This window comes from Sesamum indicum, linkage group LG1 (genome assembly GCF_026168435.1).
Source record: "Sesamum indicum cultivar Baizhima isolate 11 linkage group LG1, ASM2616843v1, whole genome shotgun sequence".
Taxonomy (NCBI): Eukaryota; Viridiplantae; Streptophyta; class Magnoliopsida; order Lamiales; family Pedaliaceae; genus Sesamum; species Sesamum indicum.
In genome coordinates, this window is record NC_142657.1 from 1,015,236 (window position 1) to 1,033,048 (window position 17,813).

At 35.9% G+C, this 17,813-nt stretch overlaps 3 protein-coding genes across 4 annotated transcripts; all 3 read right to left on the bottom strand.

Moving 5' to 3' along the window:
• Positions 1-104: 104 nt before the first annotated feature.
• LOC148789304 (F-box protein At5g49610-like) lies at positions 105-1,272 on the bottom strand (the record flags this gene model as incomplete). Its single annotated transcript, XM_088879183.1, has 2 exons — positions 105-711; positions 806-1,272. Coding segments are annotated over 2 exons (1,074 nt in total), but the record flags the coding sequence as incomplete, so codon positions are not given.
• Positions 1,273-3,809: 2,537 nt separating this feature from the next.
• LOC105164128 (protein RRC1) lies at positions 3,810-13,392 on the bottom strand. Its single transcript, XM_011082745.3, has 18 exons — positions 13,237-13,392; positions 12,644-12,726; positions 12,386-12,521; positions 12,166-12,211; positions 10,937-10,997; positions 10,690-10,839; positions 10,312-10,428; positions 10,031-10,196; positions 9,619-9,731; positions 9,345-9,416; positions 8,601-8,822; positions 7,757-7,815; positions 7,432-7,516; positions 7,179-7,316; positions 6,285-6,509; positions 5,388-6,184; positions 4,755-4,921; positions 3,810-4,464 (listed from the first exon to the last, which is right to left on the bottom strand). The coding sequence occupies exons 2-18, from the start codon at positions 12,704-12,706 to the stop codon at positions 4,196-4,198; spliced, it is 2,886 nt and encodes a 961-aa protein (XP_011081047.2). The 5' UTR covers positions 12,707-12,726; positions 13,237-13,392; the 3' UTR covers positions 3,810-4,195.
• A 596-nt stretch (positions 13,393-13,988) lies between these two features.
• On the bottom strand, positions 13,989-16,918 carry LOC105164272 (enhancer of rudimentary protein). 2 transcript variants are annotated; one of them, XM_011082994.3, is made up of 4 exons: positions 16,761-16,918; positions 15,915-16,008; positions 14,780-14,900; positions 13,989-14,500 (listed from the first exon to the last, which is right to left on the bottom strand). In XM_011082994.3, exons 1-4 carry the CDS (start codon positions 16,761-16,763, stop codon positions 14,410-14,412), a joined length of 309 nt encoding a protein of 102 aa, XP_011081296.1. In that variant the 5' UTR covers positions 16,764-16,918; the 3' UTR covers positions 13,989-14,409. The 2 variants fall into 2 exon arrangements, with proteins under 2 accessions (XP_011081296.1, XP_088740540.1); XM_088884414.1 differs by lacking the exon at positions 16,761-16,918 and having other exon boundaries at positions 15,915-16,014.
• Positions 16,919-17,813: the final 895 nt, after the last annotated feature.

A 17,813-nucleotide genomic window follows, 5' to 3' on the forward strand; every position in this document is an offset into this window, starting at 1 on the left:
CTGTACTATTGTATTGCTGAATCTATTAGTTACATTATCCAAATATTCATAATCTTAATTTTCTCAATCTTGGTGTGTAATTTTCTTGCAACATCGTTCATGCACTAAGAAACTCTTCCAAGTCTTACAGGCTCCAAATCAGACCTGAACTGGAAAACATCACGTGCATCTCTCAGCTTATAATCCAACTCCACCCTACTCAAACTATCACGCTCCCCAAATTTATAGAACACCACTTCTTGAAACCCCTTCGAGAACGCAATTCCAGTATTGTAAAATCCAGCAAGAGAAGGATACTGCACATGCTTCTCAAGATTTTCAGCGTCAATCACGATCACCTCCTTCTCCTCCCTAATCCACTCCATCATCCCGTTCGTCCGGCTGTCTCGCGTCGGCCATAGCGCCATCCTTCCCTCTTCCGTCAAGAAAGTGAGGCCGAGCCTCCCTTTGTACTCCACCAACCGCTTGCACTCGTAGAGATCACTCTTCTGCACTACTTTTTCCGGTAGAGACAACTTGTAGAGGAGCTCGTTGGCTTCATGGAAGGCGATTACGTTATCTTCATTTGTTAGCCAATAGACAATGTTGTTGGCAGTGACAAAGTCGATTATTAGCTCTGTGTATCGAACCGTTATGCCTTCTACTTCCGTCCATCTCCAAGCTTTTGAATCAAATATCTCGCATCTGTATGTGTAGTACTCCTTGAATGACCTATAAGGAAAAAGAAAAAATGTTATAAAAAAGACACAAAATTCACGTAGTTCAATATTCGATTAGAGAGACAAGAAAGAGAGTGGTTGCTTACTCTTCAGCGTGTCGCGATAACCTAACAATTTTGTATCGAAAAGGATCCGATCCCAAAACCATCACAGCTACAGAAACAGTTTCGTAATGAAGTTTTGGATTAGGCAAAGACTGCCATTGTTGAGTAGTGGGCTTGCAGACATAGTAACGGTAGTTCTTTCCGCTTCGTCTCACATAGCACAAGATCCCATGATTGCATGATGCCAGGATCTTCATGTCATCAGGGAATCTTGCAATGGAAACATCGGGCGAGGTGGAGCCATCAATGGTTGCAAACATGGAGAAGAACTTATGTTCTATCATGTCCTGGATGAAGAAACCTGACAACATTCTTGATCTACGGCAGAACAGAGGCATGAAACTCGACTCGTAGATCATCTCTTCCCATCCCTTGCAAATTAATTTGCATGTGTCCAAGGTTTCCAACGATTTCAACCGGGTTAGAATGTCGAATACTATATCGTCGAAAAGAGTTTATTTTTGAGCGTCCATATCTGCAATTTCTGAGTTTTTGCAAGAATGGAATGGCCAGAGAGAGAGAGATGTGTGAAGTGAGGAAAAGAGAAGAATTAGAAAGTTTATATATATAGGGTTCCGGTATGTATTATGTATTTGTAGTAGAATTAGACTTGAAGTTCAAGTAAGAGAAAACTAAAATATATATGGGAAGTTGGAGTTAGGAAATGACTTCCAAGAAGGAAATTTAATCCTAATTATGATTTGACATTGACATGGATATATTCGAAATAGTGTATATATTGTAATTTCATGACTACTTGGTCATGTATATGTGTAATTATAGCATATCACGTGTCAATAAAATTTTAAATATAAATTTATTGAAAATAATAAATTTTCATTAGACTATAAATCACAATGATTTTAAAATCGTAATAAATGAATACTATTAACCACTATCAAATAAAATTAATGCAAAAATTAAAATTTTATCATGATTGATATATATAGTTATTGACCATTAAGTCGTAGTTAATTTTTGTATTCGCTATATACCCTCTATAAATTAATACACTATCTAAAATAATAAAATTTTTCAGTTCTAATTTGGGCCTTTGTAAAAAATCATCAAATTCGATTAGATAATAACTTTCGGAAAATCCCTTTATAAATATTAGGTCGCATTAAAACTCCAAATCAACAATTCATAAATATTACAATTATAAATATTAAATATGAAGTATGTAATGCTTTACGCATTTGATCATTCATGAATGATTCTGCCATGATTTTTAGATGAGAAGACATGGTTGGGTGTTATGAATTACTTTATTTCCATATTGAGGTTTGTATAGTATATGTTTCATTCGTCGTATATGAATATATTTAATTGGCTATAATAGTTATTTAAGTGTAACGAGTTAATGTAAACATGTATATTTAAGTAATTTCAATGAATTGATACATGCGTCCATGAATATAATAGTTAATTGTATACAATGAATCGATATTATATATGAATATATTTAATTAGTTACATAGAATTGGTTGATATATGAATATAATCATTGAAACATATATAAATTCATTTATTTTCAATACATATGTACTAAATTTGCTGAATTTAAAATTCTCTCTTTTAATTAATAAAATATTAATTTATCAATATATTAATATCTTTTTAAATTAATAAAATTTTATAGTTCCAAGGTTATTAATTTATAGAAATTTTACTGTATATATTTTTCTTTATCCCCATATTCTCTTTTTAGAATTAAAAAAAAAATTAACGTAAATACATGTGATGTGAATAACCCAACTCTAAAATTTATTCGCATTTTATCTAACGGAAAAACATATTTATTTTTGTATATGAACTATCTAACCATTATATATTCATAATGCTTTTGTTCTACAATTTTCCGATGTCATTTATATCTTGCTATTTTAATTATTTCAAAAGCACCCTCAAATTTTGGACCCAAAAATAAAAATATAAAAATTGCACACCTGATGCGAGCAAAAAAATTTGGTGCTCAATCCACTTGGAGTGAATAATAATGAAACAAATGCAAGAATATAAAAAAGTGTAGATGAGTGAAATTGAGAACGTTATTCTTCGTTTACTAGTACAAATGAAAGAGAGGTCGAAGTATGAAAGTACCAAATTTCTTTAAGCTAAAGTGGTAATATGAAGGTGGAACTTGTAATATATAGACTCAAAAGTGTAAAAATATATTTTCTCCCACTGGAGAAACTCTCTATTTATAGTCAATCATAAGTCGGTTGAAAAAGATTAAGAATCTAGTAAAGTATGATTTCAAAGTTGTTAGAAGAGACTAAATTCTCCACAAATTTGATGGAGAGTCTCGAGCGGTTAGAGGATTCCCCAAATTCCAGGAAGGGGGGGAGGCGGGATTTATCTCTTGGCAGTTAGAGAGCAATTCTTGAGGGCAATTGGAGTCCGATGTGGATGAAGGTATTTACTAGGAATAAAGATATCTCTCCAGAATTTCAAGAAGTGGTTAAGAAAACACCTTCTCCCAATTAAAGTCCAAGTTGTTGGAATTTATTGATTACTTCTGGATAGAGGTGCCAAGTATCCTCAAGCGGACTGTTGATTCTTATCTAATTCTGTAAGGTATGTTTCCAAAAATTCAATGCCACTTAAGCCACTCGGTGGCGTCGTATGAGATAAGCGCTCTCGAATATGGACTAATTGGGCTTCATTTTGTTAATTTATTTTCGGAGGCACTTCTGAACTGTATTACTTGAGGGCAATAACTAAACTGGATTTTCTGAAGGCATGTTGGGCCCTCATCCAAATCGAGCCTCCTAGGGGCAGCGTAGTTTTCGCACTCCTTTCGACTGTTGCGATATCTTTTTTTTTTTTTTTGGACCGTTTAAGTCTTTTTGGGCCAATCCATTTTTATAAATATAACACCTAAGTTATCTATATATGTATATATATATATTAAATGATATAAAAAATACAACGAATCTGCAATTAAAAGAAACGAACCGTAAACCGTGCATAACTCAATAACTTACACAAAGGTGAATCAGATAAAGTTGCATGGACCATATCAAAGTGCCAAAATTTGAATAGCCAAATCCATATTGGTCAATGCTGCACCCAAATATGAAATGAAGATTAAAACACTAAAATACAACTAATGTGTGCCTTAGCATTTTGGCTACAATATTTCTAGGACAGAACCACCCACAATTTTCTCACATAGATGCAGCACGACTTACAGTCTGACTTGATAGTGCACTTCAGAAAAGGGAAGCCGTAAACTCAGCATTAGCGGCTAACCACGTTGCTGAGAATCATAATGTAGCCATACTAGCGCAGACGAATCAGTACAATACGATCAAACGACTCCAACTAGAAGAGAGTTGACGCTAACATCATATGATTGGGATGTATTCACTTCACCCTCCTCCTATCTCTGTCTCTCTCTCTCACCTTATCTCTGTCGTGATCATCTCTCTCCCTGCTCCCACTCTTCTCGCGGTCCCGCTCTCTTTCCCTGTCACGCCGTCTTTCTCTCTCCCGATTTGCATCACTTTCCCGTTCTCTGTCTCTGGAGGAGAGTTTCCGTTGAGGGCTTTCGCTTCTGCTTCTACTACGGCGACGTTTCTTTATAGGTTCACGTGAATCGTCTCGTCTGTCCCTCCTCTCAGAGGATGACCTTTCTGCAAAACATTACCTCAAACGGAGTCAACAGGCAAATTCAGGATAGTTAGGAGAGATTTGTCAAGACAAATCCAAGACATGCAAAAATATACTTGTGCAGTTGTGTGTCAGTCACAGAAAGAATAAATCCAAGCACTAGATTTAGGGGTAAAAGATATAATGAGATGTATATATCATTACACCAAAAAAATTAAGTTGCTTCAACTGCATTGACCACGAGAAATGACATTTTGCATGGGAAACAATATGCATGGACATGTAATAACACACTTGAAAAGCTTCATCTTACTTCTGGCAAAAGTATCTGCACTTGAATCCAGCAAACCATATTCAGCTTGTAGCCGACTCCGATGAATGTCGACTTTTCTCTCAATTTCCTCCAAACTTTTTATTCCTCTTTCTTCAAGAGATTCACGGTATTCCATTAAAGCAACTTCAAGACGCCTCAACTTTTGTCTGCGGGACAGTCGACCACCATATCATTATGTACACAAGACTTAAGGGAGGATTCATAAATTAAAGAAGATGAAATCATAATTTCTATGCGCTGCTCGCTTTTCTAACACAGGACGCAACAATGACAAACATTAATTAGAAACAGCACCAAAAACTGACTCATGCCCGCACTCCAATTTCTTGTTTGACTGGCATAATAGTAGCTCAAAGCAGTCGCAGCTAGAGATAGTCATGTTTGTAAACTTACTGACGACATTTAACAGAAAAACTTTCAACGAAAGAGTCCATTTTTTGTAGATTTCGAAAAGAAAAATAGTCACTCAAGGGAGAGCTGTTGAGGATTCTCCCAACTCTTTTTAAGGAATGGAATCCAAAATAGGCAGCAAAAGTTCAGACTCTTCTTGAACTACCATATTTTTTTTCAAAACTAAATCAAACAAAGATTTGCAAAGGTGGATCCCAGTACCTCTGCTCTTCATTAATTCCACCATCAAGATATGTTGAATTACTAGCATCATTTGTAAGATCAACCTCCTCAGTTTTGTACAGGTCATCACCCGCTCTTTCGCTTCCAGAAGATGAATAAGTTAATCCCAAGTCCCTTGTACTTCTCTCATGTTCATCATCACTTTCATCATCCTCTCGGGCCCACTTAGAGGCTGGCAGTATGGATTCATTTTTTCCATCACCAGAACTGAGTTCTGGCTGCAAAGACAGATCTGACTGGGGCAGCAATACTGACCCTCTAGCTTTTGACTGCATGTCGTCCTCCCTGTAACTGCTATATCCTGACATTTGCCCTGGATCCATTTCATAATTTGCTTCCTTCCGACCACTTGGGTATCTGCCTGAGTTCGACTGGCTATGTGTAGATTTCAATTCATCATCCAGCTCATAACCCCTCTGTTTTTCTGCTTCTTCCAGATTAAGTAGCCGTGCCACCATAATTTCTCTCCCACCAACAAGAGATAACCCATTATGTCTGCATCTTCTTTCCAGCTCAGGAAGGGGCAAGCTCAATAGCTCTTTCATGGCAGCTCCTTTCCCAATTGCTAATGCAGCATCTTGGTTGATCCTTTGCCCGTCCAGTGTGTCTCCAGTACCAGATTTCCTCTCTAGCTCAGGGGCATCACCGCATATAGAATGGAAAGGGGTAACACCTGAGTTACCTGAACGGAGAAAGGTAGCACGCAACCCATTCACATATGCATCCGAAAAAAGAAACCAATCAGCCCAAACTTGAAGAACTTTAAGAACACGTTCCTGCAAAAGGTCAGGAGAAAATCCTTTAGCTTCTGAAGAAGGAAAAGAAGCAAAGTCTGGGGGGAAAAGCAGGCAAAGAGATCTTAAATTCACGGCTAACCTTAAGGGCCTCTGCTGTAATTCGTCCAGTTATACTGCGATATAAGTCATTAAAGCTTTCCATAATGTCTGGTAGAGTTGCTTCAAATTTGGTACGATAAGCAGAGGCATTCTTCACAGGAGCACTGCTATTGTGAAGTATGTCTGAAACAAGCATGAGTCTTGCAACTTTTGTTGGAATTGGAGTTTCTTTAAGAGTCAAGGACTCAGTTAACACTTCAACCACCTGAAATGCAGGAATGCACAATTCATCATTCCAAGAGATAATGGAATAATGAAGTAACAGAGAAGACAGTAAACCAACTAGGGGACAAAATCATACATCATATATAGCTTGGGATAAGATTTGGCATCCCTAACCCTGATCTCGAAACCCCCCCACCCGTTTCAGCTGACAGAAGTTAGGGTCATTTAATTGAATTCCACATGTTTAAGCTTCACATACTGTTGATATTAACATACAAGGTTCAATATGTAACATGGTGACCATTAGTACATTTTTCACGATATATCTTTCCCCCAGATATAGTAGAACTAAACTTTAAATTGTAGGTAATATAACTACACAGGTTAGATCAGACTGAAACTGTTCATCTGTAACCACTAATAGCTTTCCTAGGAGTTGCTTTTTCAAAGAATATGGTTGCACCTCCTTATATTATTCTAACCACAAAATATATAATATAATTCTGAAGAAACAATGTCTATCTAATTTCTTTTTCACACAGAAATGCTTTCCTAAGTACAGTACAAGTTCATTTTCACAAACGAGGGCACCATACATCACCATCCTATACGCTCATGAATTGCATTTCTTGGGATAATCATCAGCTTTGCCAAGTAATTTGATATATGGAAAAGCACATAGTCTAATGACATTAGCTTAAGGAATTACCTCTCCTGCAGCGTCAGCATTATCCAGGGCAAAACCCATAGCTTCTTTTATTTGGCTTCTTTCTAATGTTAATGCGCGCAGCATATCCTCAAATTCATCTCTTTGGGCATCTGTCAAGGTACGTTCCACCTCCACACGCTGTAAACATAGCAAAATAGAGAATGAAAAGATACTCCAAAATCAAAGAACAAGTAAAAAAAATGGACGCAATGTATCTCCAGCTAACAGCACAGAAGAAAGGAGCAGAAATTACTTTGCTTTTGCCTGCAGCATAAGTGGTTCCACCCTCCTTTTCATGGTCTGCCCCTTTCGCTGTTGGTAAAGAAGGTGGTATCCATCTTTACATACAAATAACAACAGAGTCAATAAAAAAGTTCATTGACTGAGATTTTGAAAGAGGAAGCATTTCCTCCAAAGAGCTTCTACAAGATATCTTTCCCATTGACAAAAGGTGTTTTATGTCTCTTCACATGATTTGCCAGCTAGAGCTAATCAATACGGATTATCTCACAAGGCAGCAAGTTTAAAGCAGAATGTGGGAGTTTGTTATGTCCATTTCAAGAACAAACTTTGTTTACCTTCCACTACCGGTGATCATGATGAAAGGCTCTGTTCGCCATCGCTGAAGTGTATCCCCCTGCAATTATGCACACATTTGTTTGACATTAATGTTTCGCTAGTTACTCCTCAGATGATTATGAGACAAAATATGCTGCTTACAACTGCAAGTTTAAAACATAAAGGAGCAATTCTATGTCATTGATGAAAAGGAAACTACAGCACCCAATTCTTTAATTGCTTCAACTTCTAATTTGCCCTTTTACTTTGTATGCGCATTTATGTCAGTTCGTAACAGCAACTGAATATATTAATTTGAATCTGAAAGGAGCTTAACTCAGACTTGATATGTAACTTTATTTCCCATGTATACCTATGAACTGGTGGGGATGCCAGAGACAGACCAAGTATTTTTGAAAGAGCAATTGTTCGGACCATCAACAAGGAATGCAAGGCCCTCAATCGTCAGGGAAAAAGTAAAACAACATTTACGGCTGAAAGTGCTTCTTGTTACAAACACCGAGCATATATTTGAATGGACTATATTCACTTTGAGTCGGGGATTAAATCTGTCACAAATAGGATTCTGCTTACAAACTTTCAATATGTGGTCTCAACCCATCAAATAACAGGAAATGAAGACAACTATGTATCATGCAACAAAAATAGTAGTTGCAACAAAGGATTAGGAGCAGAGACAATTTCAGTATACAACTGTAACAATCTACAAACGTATGACAGTTCAGAAGACAACCACAAAAGCAGATTCACAACTTGACATGTCCACTGAGACAAAAGAGTTAAATGATTTTGCACCTTGGAATTAGAAAAACCACACTTCTTTTTCCCAAATGACAAGCTTACCTGAGCAAATGAATAGAGCCTCCACACATAGTAAGTATGCTCTTTTGAGCCGAGCTCAAACAAAAAACTAAATAGAGGATTTCCACGGCCCCTTTCCATTATTGCTTGTTCAAAAGCACAACCCCCATCAAGAACATAGAGCGCCATTGTATCAATAACATGTCGAAGATGATTATCATCAGGAGGAACAACATTAATATCAGGTACATTCGGAGTAAGAACCTAGACATCCAAGCAAAGCAAGTGCATCAGCAATGCTAGTCAGAGTTATTGAATCAATGAGAGAAAATTAGAGTTGTTACTAATTGCAGATTGGCCTGCTTTTATCGGTTTTGCTAGTATAGACATGTGTCTGAATTTCTAAGCTACCACAAAGTGGCAGTCAAATTAAATAGCTTGTTGCACGATAGCCTGGATGCAAACCCAAAGGCGATACTTGTCTATCCCTGAACTAGTTGTTTTCACATTGTAGGAATTGCTGATCTGTTATGTCGTAAGTGGTTGGCTATGGAATGAGAAATCAAGATTAAATGAACTGGACAGCAATATCTTTCGTCCTAATGTGCAGTCATGGAGATCAGTGAGTTTTAATTCACTTCAAATGACATGGTATAGATTCCTTGGCACACTTCCTTACTTATTTACTTTAGTTAGAGGAATTGGCCCCACTTTCCAGCTTCTGGCAATGATATTTGCATGCCAAGATAGATAAAGTGTGTTAACTGTAAGTATGAGATTACCTACCAACTCAGAGTTTTGGCTTGGAATGGAATTTACTGGGGGACCAGATGGGCCAGACAAGATCACCGTAGCACCCTGACAAGAAGACAAAAGCATTAATTATCAAAACGCAGCTGGCCTAAAATATTAGATAATAAAAAGAAAAAATGAAGGAGTTCTAGGTTAATATGTTTATTAATTGTGACATCACACAACACTATTAAATAAGAAGAAAGCTCTTACATATGGCATGTACAGAAACATCAATCTTACAATGTTTTTTGAAAAACTTACTGACCTCCTTACTTCTGATTGCCATATGTCCAGGAGGCGGAGCAGGGAGTGCTTGCGATGGAAGAGAGACAGACTTACCCCATCCAATCTTCAATTCATATTCATAGACCACCACTCCTGAATGTAAAGATGTCTTTAGTAACTGAGTCATTCTTGCATTAGTAGAAGATCTTATCCACTTAAAACATGCTATTTATCGAGGTAATACTCAAGCAAACACTCGAGATAACAGGAAATAAGCAAGGATGCACAATCTTTAAACGTGAAGAATTCTATCCATTCTAAAGGAAAAGGTGAGATTTATGTAGTTTTACATTGCTTTCATGTATAGCCTAGACTATTAATGAAAAATAACAGTTATAAATTAATAATAACATGGAAAACACTAAATATACTTTTGAAAAGCCTTAACAGACCTTGCATTTCATCCTTAGCAGCTTGCGCATCAGCCCTGTTCATGAAAGCCACAAAGCCACAATTCCTTTGCCGTCTCCTTTCCTCTTCTGTTCTTGGCCACATAATTTTGACACTGGCAATAGGTCCAAATCTTCCAAAAGTCCGCAAAAGAAAATTCTCATCAACCTGACAGTGAAGAAAATGTACAGTTAAAGAGAGACAAGACTCGAAGTTCTTCAATCCTTAAGGTAGCAGATTATAGAAGAGAAAAAGAAAATGATGCGTCTAAAAAGAACCTCACCTGAGGTGATAAGTTCCCCACATAAAGATTTGTTGTTTGTGGATCTCCATCATCAAATGATCCAGGTCTTCCCATTGGATCAAATTCATCTGGCAGCTCATCAAACCGACTGGATGGCTGAGAAAATCAAGACAAGAATAATTGGAGGCACCATTTTCAAGTGAAGACATTGTTATTTACAGAATGATAAGCACTGGCCAACATGGGAAACTGCACATGCACTGCATGCTAGCAACTTAACAATTTATTAGCACAGAAAGACCAGATCTTGGCGAGAAAAGAGGAAAGGAAGATAATTAAGGCATCAAAGGAAGGAAAGGAAGTTGCAGCAGAATGTCCTGCTTTGGTTGATGAAACACAGTTTTACAAAGCACTTACGGTTGAATTGTCACTGTGACGTGTATCACGCCAGCTGTCACGCTCTTGATTCCGCCTCTCCCTCATCTCCTGTTCATGCTTCAACTCCTCCATAAAATGATCAATGTTCCGAGACTTCCCCTTTTCTTTCTCCTTTGGCTTCTCCTCCTTCTGTAGATCAGTAAACCAATAAAAGGAACATGATTGAGAAAATAATCACGCATTAGTTTACTGAAAAGTTAAAGAAACATGCCATCTTTGCACTAACCTTCTTGTCATATTCTTTACCCTTTGTTGCCATTGGAGGTGGGATAAAAGATGGTACATACCTGCATGAAGTTCAGCTATAATCTAACACCTATGCTAACAATAAGAATTTCCCAACAAATGAAATAAAAACAAATTACAATAATAAGAAGATGGCGCATCAAGAACACTTAATGTGAAAAAAGAGATGCTTTTAGTTTTAGGACATTCGCGAACTCTACTTTTCAAATCAAATAACTTGTACGTATGTTGAAACCCAACTTGTTATCCTTGAAAAGAAAACTTGCTTAGTGTCATATTCACTGTCTCACACCAAAGTCTTAATGGACCTCTATGATAAAATCTATCATTAGTATTTTCCTTCAAAACATCCTGACAAGTATCGAGTAATATCATAATTAAGGAGTTGATAAGAAATTAGACGTGCAAACTCAAGATTGATCACACCTGGTGTTGAGATAATAAGACAGAAGGAAAACCCCAAATGACCTGAATGTCTAATAAATTAACAGGTCTGGGTGGCTTCTTGGTCTGGTGCGTCCAGGAGAAGGATCACAGATCATTACTTGATCTATAGAAGGTTTTAATTCCCACGTGTACTTTATGAATACAGCCAAATATCTACTATTGAGGACGACTGAAAGGTTGATTGAGAAAAGGTAAAAATCAAAACAAAACAAACATCCCCTCTTGTAACTTTCCGCAATCAACATTCAGTGCACAAGAACGAACTACAAAACAAAGAGACAACTTAATTTCCAATCACGAACACTTCTCTCTTGACAAGAAAGAAAGAATAGAACTAAATGTCCCACGTACACAGAAACATTAGGTCAAGCAAGATACAAGACCATAAGCAAGAACCCAGTCAAGTACAACGTAATTGTCTGACTATATTACTTAGTTATAAGTTAGAACAGTCAAGTGGCCATATAGACTCAAGTACAAAGTATATTGTATGGATGCTGCAGGATTTTGGGCTATGAATGAAACACTTTGTAAATAAATCAAAAGAATCTCCACAAGACTAAAAAATGATCTTTGTACATCGGATAAATCAATAGAGCTTTAGTTAATATTAGGAACACGAATACTAGCAAGAGGTCGATAATACGGTATTAATCAACTAAGTATATCTTGAAAACCCAAGCAGCAAAGTCTGCATCTGATGATGTTATCACCATAATTCTCACAGCAGTTGCAACATAGTTGACAAAAGCATTTGATTACCTACTCCCTTTCTTTAAACCAGAACCCTCATCTTTGGAATTTCCACCTGCCATCCGCGAATGAATAGAAAAGGCCCATATTTTTATCAATGCGTCCATGTAACAAAAAAGAAATCATTCATTTATCCGCATAGCATAACAAATAACAAATAATTAACTTACTTGTGTGATATAACAAAAAAAAAAAAGATATGGAAAGATATTCCTGAGTCACAACTAACCTTCGGAATCATTTTTCAGCTTCTCATTAGGGTTAATGGTTCCACCTCTTACAAAGGCCTTCGACCCTGGAGTATTATCAGCCTGAAATGATTCTAGAAACTCTTGATATAAACGTGCTGTTTCATCCTCTGCCCTCTGGAAATATCAAGAAATAAAGTTAAATGAGAATCTGCTTAGCATTAAGACAAAAAGAATGTCAAAATTTTACTTCCTAATCAAGAGTAAGATAGAAATGAGGGAATGAAGAATGGAAATGCCTTTTTCTTCGCCTCTTCCTCTTCTCTATGCTTCTGAAAGGGTGTTTTCTTCCGAGAACTCATTTTACTATATAATTATTAAACTGCAGAAAACAAAAAAATAATGTCTGTGAAAACACATCTAAAAGGAAACAATAATAGCCGATACAATAACAGCGGAATTCAGGGGGGGGGGGGGGTAAAGAACAAGAACTTCAAGAAACCCCAAGTTATAAACCGAATAAAATAAAAAAAAAAAGAAGTATTCCACGCATTTACAAATCATAACTACACTACAACATGAGGCAGAACTTTAAGAGTTCACCCATAAAATTACGAATTTGCTCCAGAAATACAGTCTCGGAGCAGCAATTACACAAAAATGTGCACACACCAGAGTTATTTATCAAAAAACAAGAAAAGGGCTCTTTACTCAACTTCAATACTTGATTTTTCAGACGCTAAAACCCCTGTTTCTTGGTTTATCCTATTTCCCTTAATTCCCCTACAAAATTAATACGTTTTTGTCCTAAAAGCCCACGAGAAAGTACGATAAACAAACAATATAAATGCAACCGTGGAGAGAGAGAGAGAGAGAGAGAGAGGGAGCGTACTGGGGAGAGAGTGGAATGGATCTGTTGGAGAGAAGAAATTTTCTGATTGTGAGAGTTTAGAGTGTCTTAAGCCAACACAAGAACGAGGAGAGGCGAAAGAACGAGGAGAGGCGAAAGTCCTTTTACCTAGAACCGAATCGGAGCCCCCGACCTGTATTAAAATTCCGGGTCAGGAGATTTACCTTTTTTCTTATTTCTTATTATTCTTTTCCTTTTGCATTAAGAGAAACTTGTTAATCCTGAATCTGTCATACAACTTTGTTCCTAAATTTATACAAAAAATAAAACCAATTTAATTCACCATAGGTAATATATTTGGTTGAAAAAAATTAAAATTATTTAAAGACAGTTCACAAAGCCCCATAAGAATGGACTGAGCTGACCCTTATATTTATAGTTTGCTACCAAAAAAATGACAGTATGCCAATAATCCATCAGATTGTGGCTTCATCGGCCTTCCAGTGTAATAGTATAGTACGAGTTTATCCCACATTTATCTCTTTCACATTTCATCCAACTGGGCTCTAACCATTTATCATATACTCAAAAATAAACATCCTGTTATTCCTCGTCTATTTATCAATCTTCAGAAAGAAAAAACACAAGGCTTGTTCTGATTTGTTCTCCCCTAATGTGAAAAGTTATGATCAATTCTTGCTATTCGATTGTGATTTTGTCATCCACACTATTTTATTCGCTTTAATAGCTTGATTTTTCCATAATTTGAGAGCTTAGAATTCTTACACAGGAAATTATTATCATAAAGCAAGAAATGTGCATAACTAATGACCATCTTTCCACGGTTCAAAAGCAGTACATTTACTCTAACATAACATCTAAGATAGACTGATAAACATTCCAATCCCAAGGGACAGAGTGAACTTGTTCAAGAAACATGGGCTTAAAAATACACAATACTTTATGCATTGAGGCTAGAGATGATGCCAACAGGAGCAACTCTCAAGGAGGTGATGCAAAGTTACCAAAGTGCTTAGGTAGCAACACGATACTAGACGAGGTCAAATGCCACTAGCGTCATTGTATTTCCACAAGAAGGAAATATGAGATAGAAAAGTTTCAAAACGGAGGACTGGAATGGTGGATGGTCCAACTAGACAAATTCCAGTCTTCACTACAATATCCCAATTTAGACATTTATCTCAATGGTAGAAACTAATGAGCCAGTTTCTTCAAGTGTTGTAATGTCCTCTGCTTGATCCATTGTCGATCATATGGTAGGTAAGCCTGGATTGAGTGATCATAGCTGCAAAAGGACAACAGTCAATGAGATTGCATGATTGATAGCTTACTGGAACTCAATAGCATGTCCGGAGAGGAAACTGAGAGAAATCCGCCTGAATTTCAAAGATTAAATTCATCCTAGATGCAAAAAAGTGTGGCACAAGATTGCCCTTTGAAATTACATAGGCAGTGGAAACTTATACCAACAGGGAAAGACAACAAATTCTATTATTGGAGGACTAAAAAGATATGTATATTGCGAGTCTATGTGTGTTTAGAGAGAGAAAGGGATGAAGTTTACACTAAGGCGCTCATATCAGCAAGTCCGTCAATGAAATTGTAAAGATCCAAGATATCATATGTGATATTTCTCAAGGCTGGATTTAGCTCCTTGAGTTTACGTTCATATAGTCCACATATTCCTGCAGAAACCGTTACAATTTATGTGAGGCAAGAAACATAAGAGTGTTGAACCATCATGAATTCCAATCCTTGTACGGACAGCAAGATGGCATTTTACTTCAAAGGCACTTAGTTTTTCTGATTTTTTCTGGTTGTAATGATTGTTTAGTATCCTTAACTGCACCGGTCTCAAGAGACAAAACACGCGCATTATTGACAGAAAATTAGGGGAAAGAAAGTATGTATTGGTATATTCTTCTCCTCCTGATGCAGAAAGTATCCTCATAGGATTAGCTGTGAATTGGAACTCAACAAAATACAAACCAAAATATAGAATATCCAGTGAAGCTCAAGCACACCTCAAGCAATCTTTGGAGATCCAAATATAAACAAACCACAACTACAGCAAAATTTATCTGTTTGTATATCAGTTATCTTGCATGGCTCATACTGTATAAAAGTTAACAGATAGCACTTATTATTATTTTTTCTAATATCACCTCTCTCTCACATTTCTTTTGAAACATTATATGAATTACAGTCCTTCAAAAGCACCAACTTATGAGCATAGGATAAAACTGTCTACTTTATCTCATTTTCTATATGAAATTAATGTTTAGTAGAAGATTCTCTGACATAATAGGAACTTCATTCCTCCAAAAGCACTACCGCAATAGTCTAAAATCCTTCCAACATCCTTCACTACATTGCTGCCGAAGAAATGGATGATTCCATGGTTAGCAAATCAACAACCAGTTCAGCAAAAAGCAAATTGCGGAAACCGTGACACGTGTCGTCAGAAGATGTCAGAAAACAAATTTCTCAAGGACGCATAAATGCAATTTATGTTGTTTGACAGCGAGAAAACCAGCATCTCATCAAGATGACTTCATATGACACATAATTGCTTTAGTGTGCTTACGTCAAGCAGCCAACAAAAGCCACGAATCACGATTTATACATTCATGCAACAACAACAATATGCATAAATCCAACAGTCAGAGACTTGTAAGGAGTAAAAGCATACGGCATACCATCCATTGCTTGACTGATTGACTCATAATCCATGAAAGTACGAGTCGCTCTGTGCTGAGATGTTTGCATGAGAATAATAGTGTGCCTATTAGACTGCATAGAAGAAACCACAGAAGTAAAAATCATAAATTATCTACAAGTGTCACTCGAAATCTTTTCACGAAGTTATCTAATGTTGATCATATTTTCCAAAAGAAAACATCAAACAACTGAAGCTGCAACATACTTATACTCCACTAGACAGCCCATTGAAGCAATAACATAACTTCACTTTTTCAAAACGATAACACAATACCAAATGCCTCAGAACCCAAAGAGTCTTGAAAGAGAGTCAGGTCTCCCTTGTGCACTAGTAATAAAACTTTGCATAAAATGAAAATAAAAAAAGGTCTACTAAATATCCCGTCTTTCGTAGAAATACTCAAACAACAATAAAACAAAAGGGCCAAAATGTTTTATTAACAGTAAAAAGCAGATAAACAAGTAATAGTCTATCATGTAAGAAAAAACGTAGTAATCATTGAAGAGCTTGGATTTCATAATTTCACATCATCGGCTGCTCAAATTAGCAAAAAATAAATTAAGAAAAATCATGTGCCCGCCTTAATTGGACATGAAACACGAAATTCAATTTCCAATAAAGTGAATAAGAAAGAAAAAATAGCAAAAACAAAAAAAAGAAAAAAGGGTTCGGGAATTCTTTCTAGACCCACAGAAAGCAAACCCTAACGAACCCAGAAACAGAAAAAAACCAAAAAGAAAAAAGAAAAAAAAAAGGTGAAGTTTGTATGTGTTTATAGACATATAAAACTACATAGACAAGCTCATGTAGAGGAAAGCATTACCATTCTGAAGGAACAAGAAGATCAGCAGCAAGCGGCAGAGAGAATCCTTCAGTGCGTGTGGTGTGTGAAAAAGGGAGTAGGACTAAAGTGTCAGACAAAAGCTATTTTTGGCTGGGCGGATGACGGACTACGGAGTTGAGGGCAATCTCGTCAATATCAGAAAAAGAAAAAAAAACTGAAATTATTAATAATTAAATAAAAATAATACTTTTACCACTATTTTAATTTACAATGTATATCAACTAAAATTTTATTTCAATGTCCTTACAAGAGACAAAAATTGCAAAATGAGGCCCACAAGTATTGAAAAGGTTCTATCATTTAAAATAAGGGTAAATTATATTAACACCCCCAAGATTAAATTAAATTATACAAACACCCATATCTTTTGTAAAATAGCAATTACACCTTCAAGGGGCGTTAGTGTAATATTTTTTTAGAGAATGCTTGTATAAATATTGCTTTCGACTAGAAGGTGTAATGTAATTACAATTATAACCTTAAGGGATATAATTGTTATTTTATAAAGAACGGGAGGTGTTTGTGTTTTTAGCCTAACTTCGTGAGGTGTCAATGTAATTTATTTTTTTAACATAAGTAACTTCCTGTTTTAATTAGACATATTAAAACAGTTTCAAATTTTTTATTTTAAATCGATATTTTATTTTAAATTAATATTTTATTTTAAATTAATATTTTATTTTATACTTATATTATATGTAAAAGAATATTTCATTAAATATATAAGTAAATATGACACACATATATAAAGTAAAATATCAAATAAAATACCAACTTAGGGTAGAGGATTTAATGGGTATTACCAAAGAAATTATTATTGTTGACGTCGTATTTGCATTTAATATATGTTAAAGATATAAAATTCGCCATATCAATATATTTAAAAAATATATTTTTATACAGCATAATTTTAGGGAGATATTAATAATTTTTTAAAGTATTTATAATTATGACAAATTTCAGAGAGCTCGTTGTAATTTATTCTAATAAAAATAATAATCATGGAATACCAACTTTATTACAAGTACCATA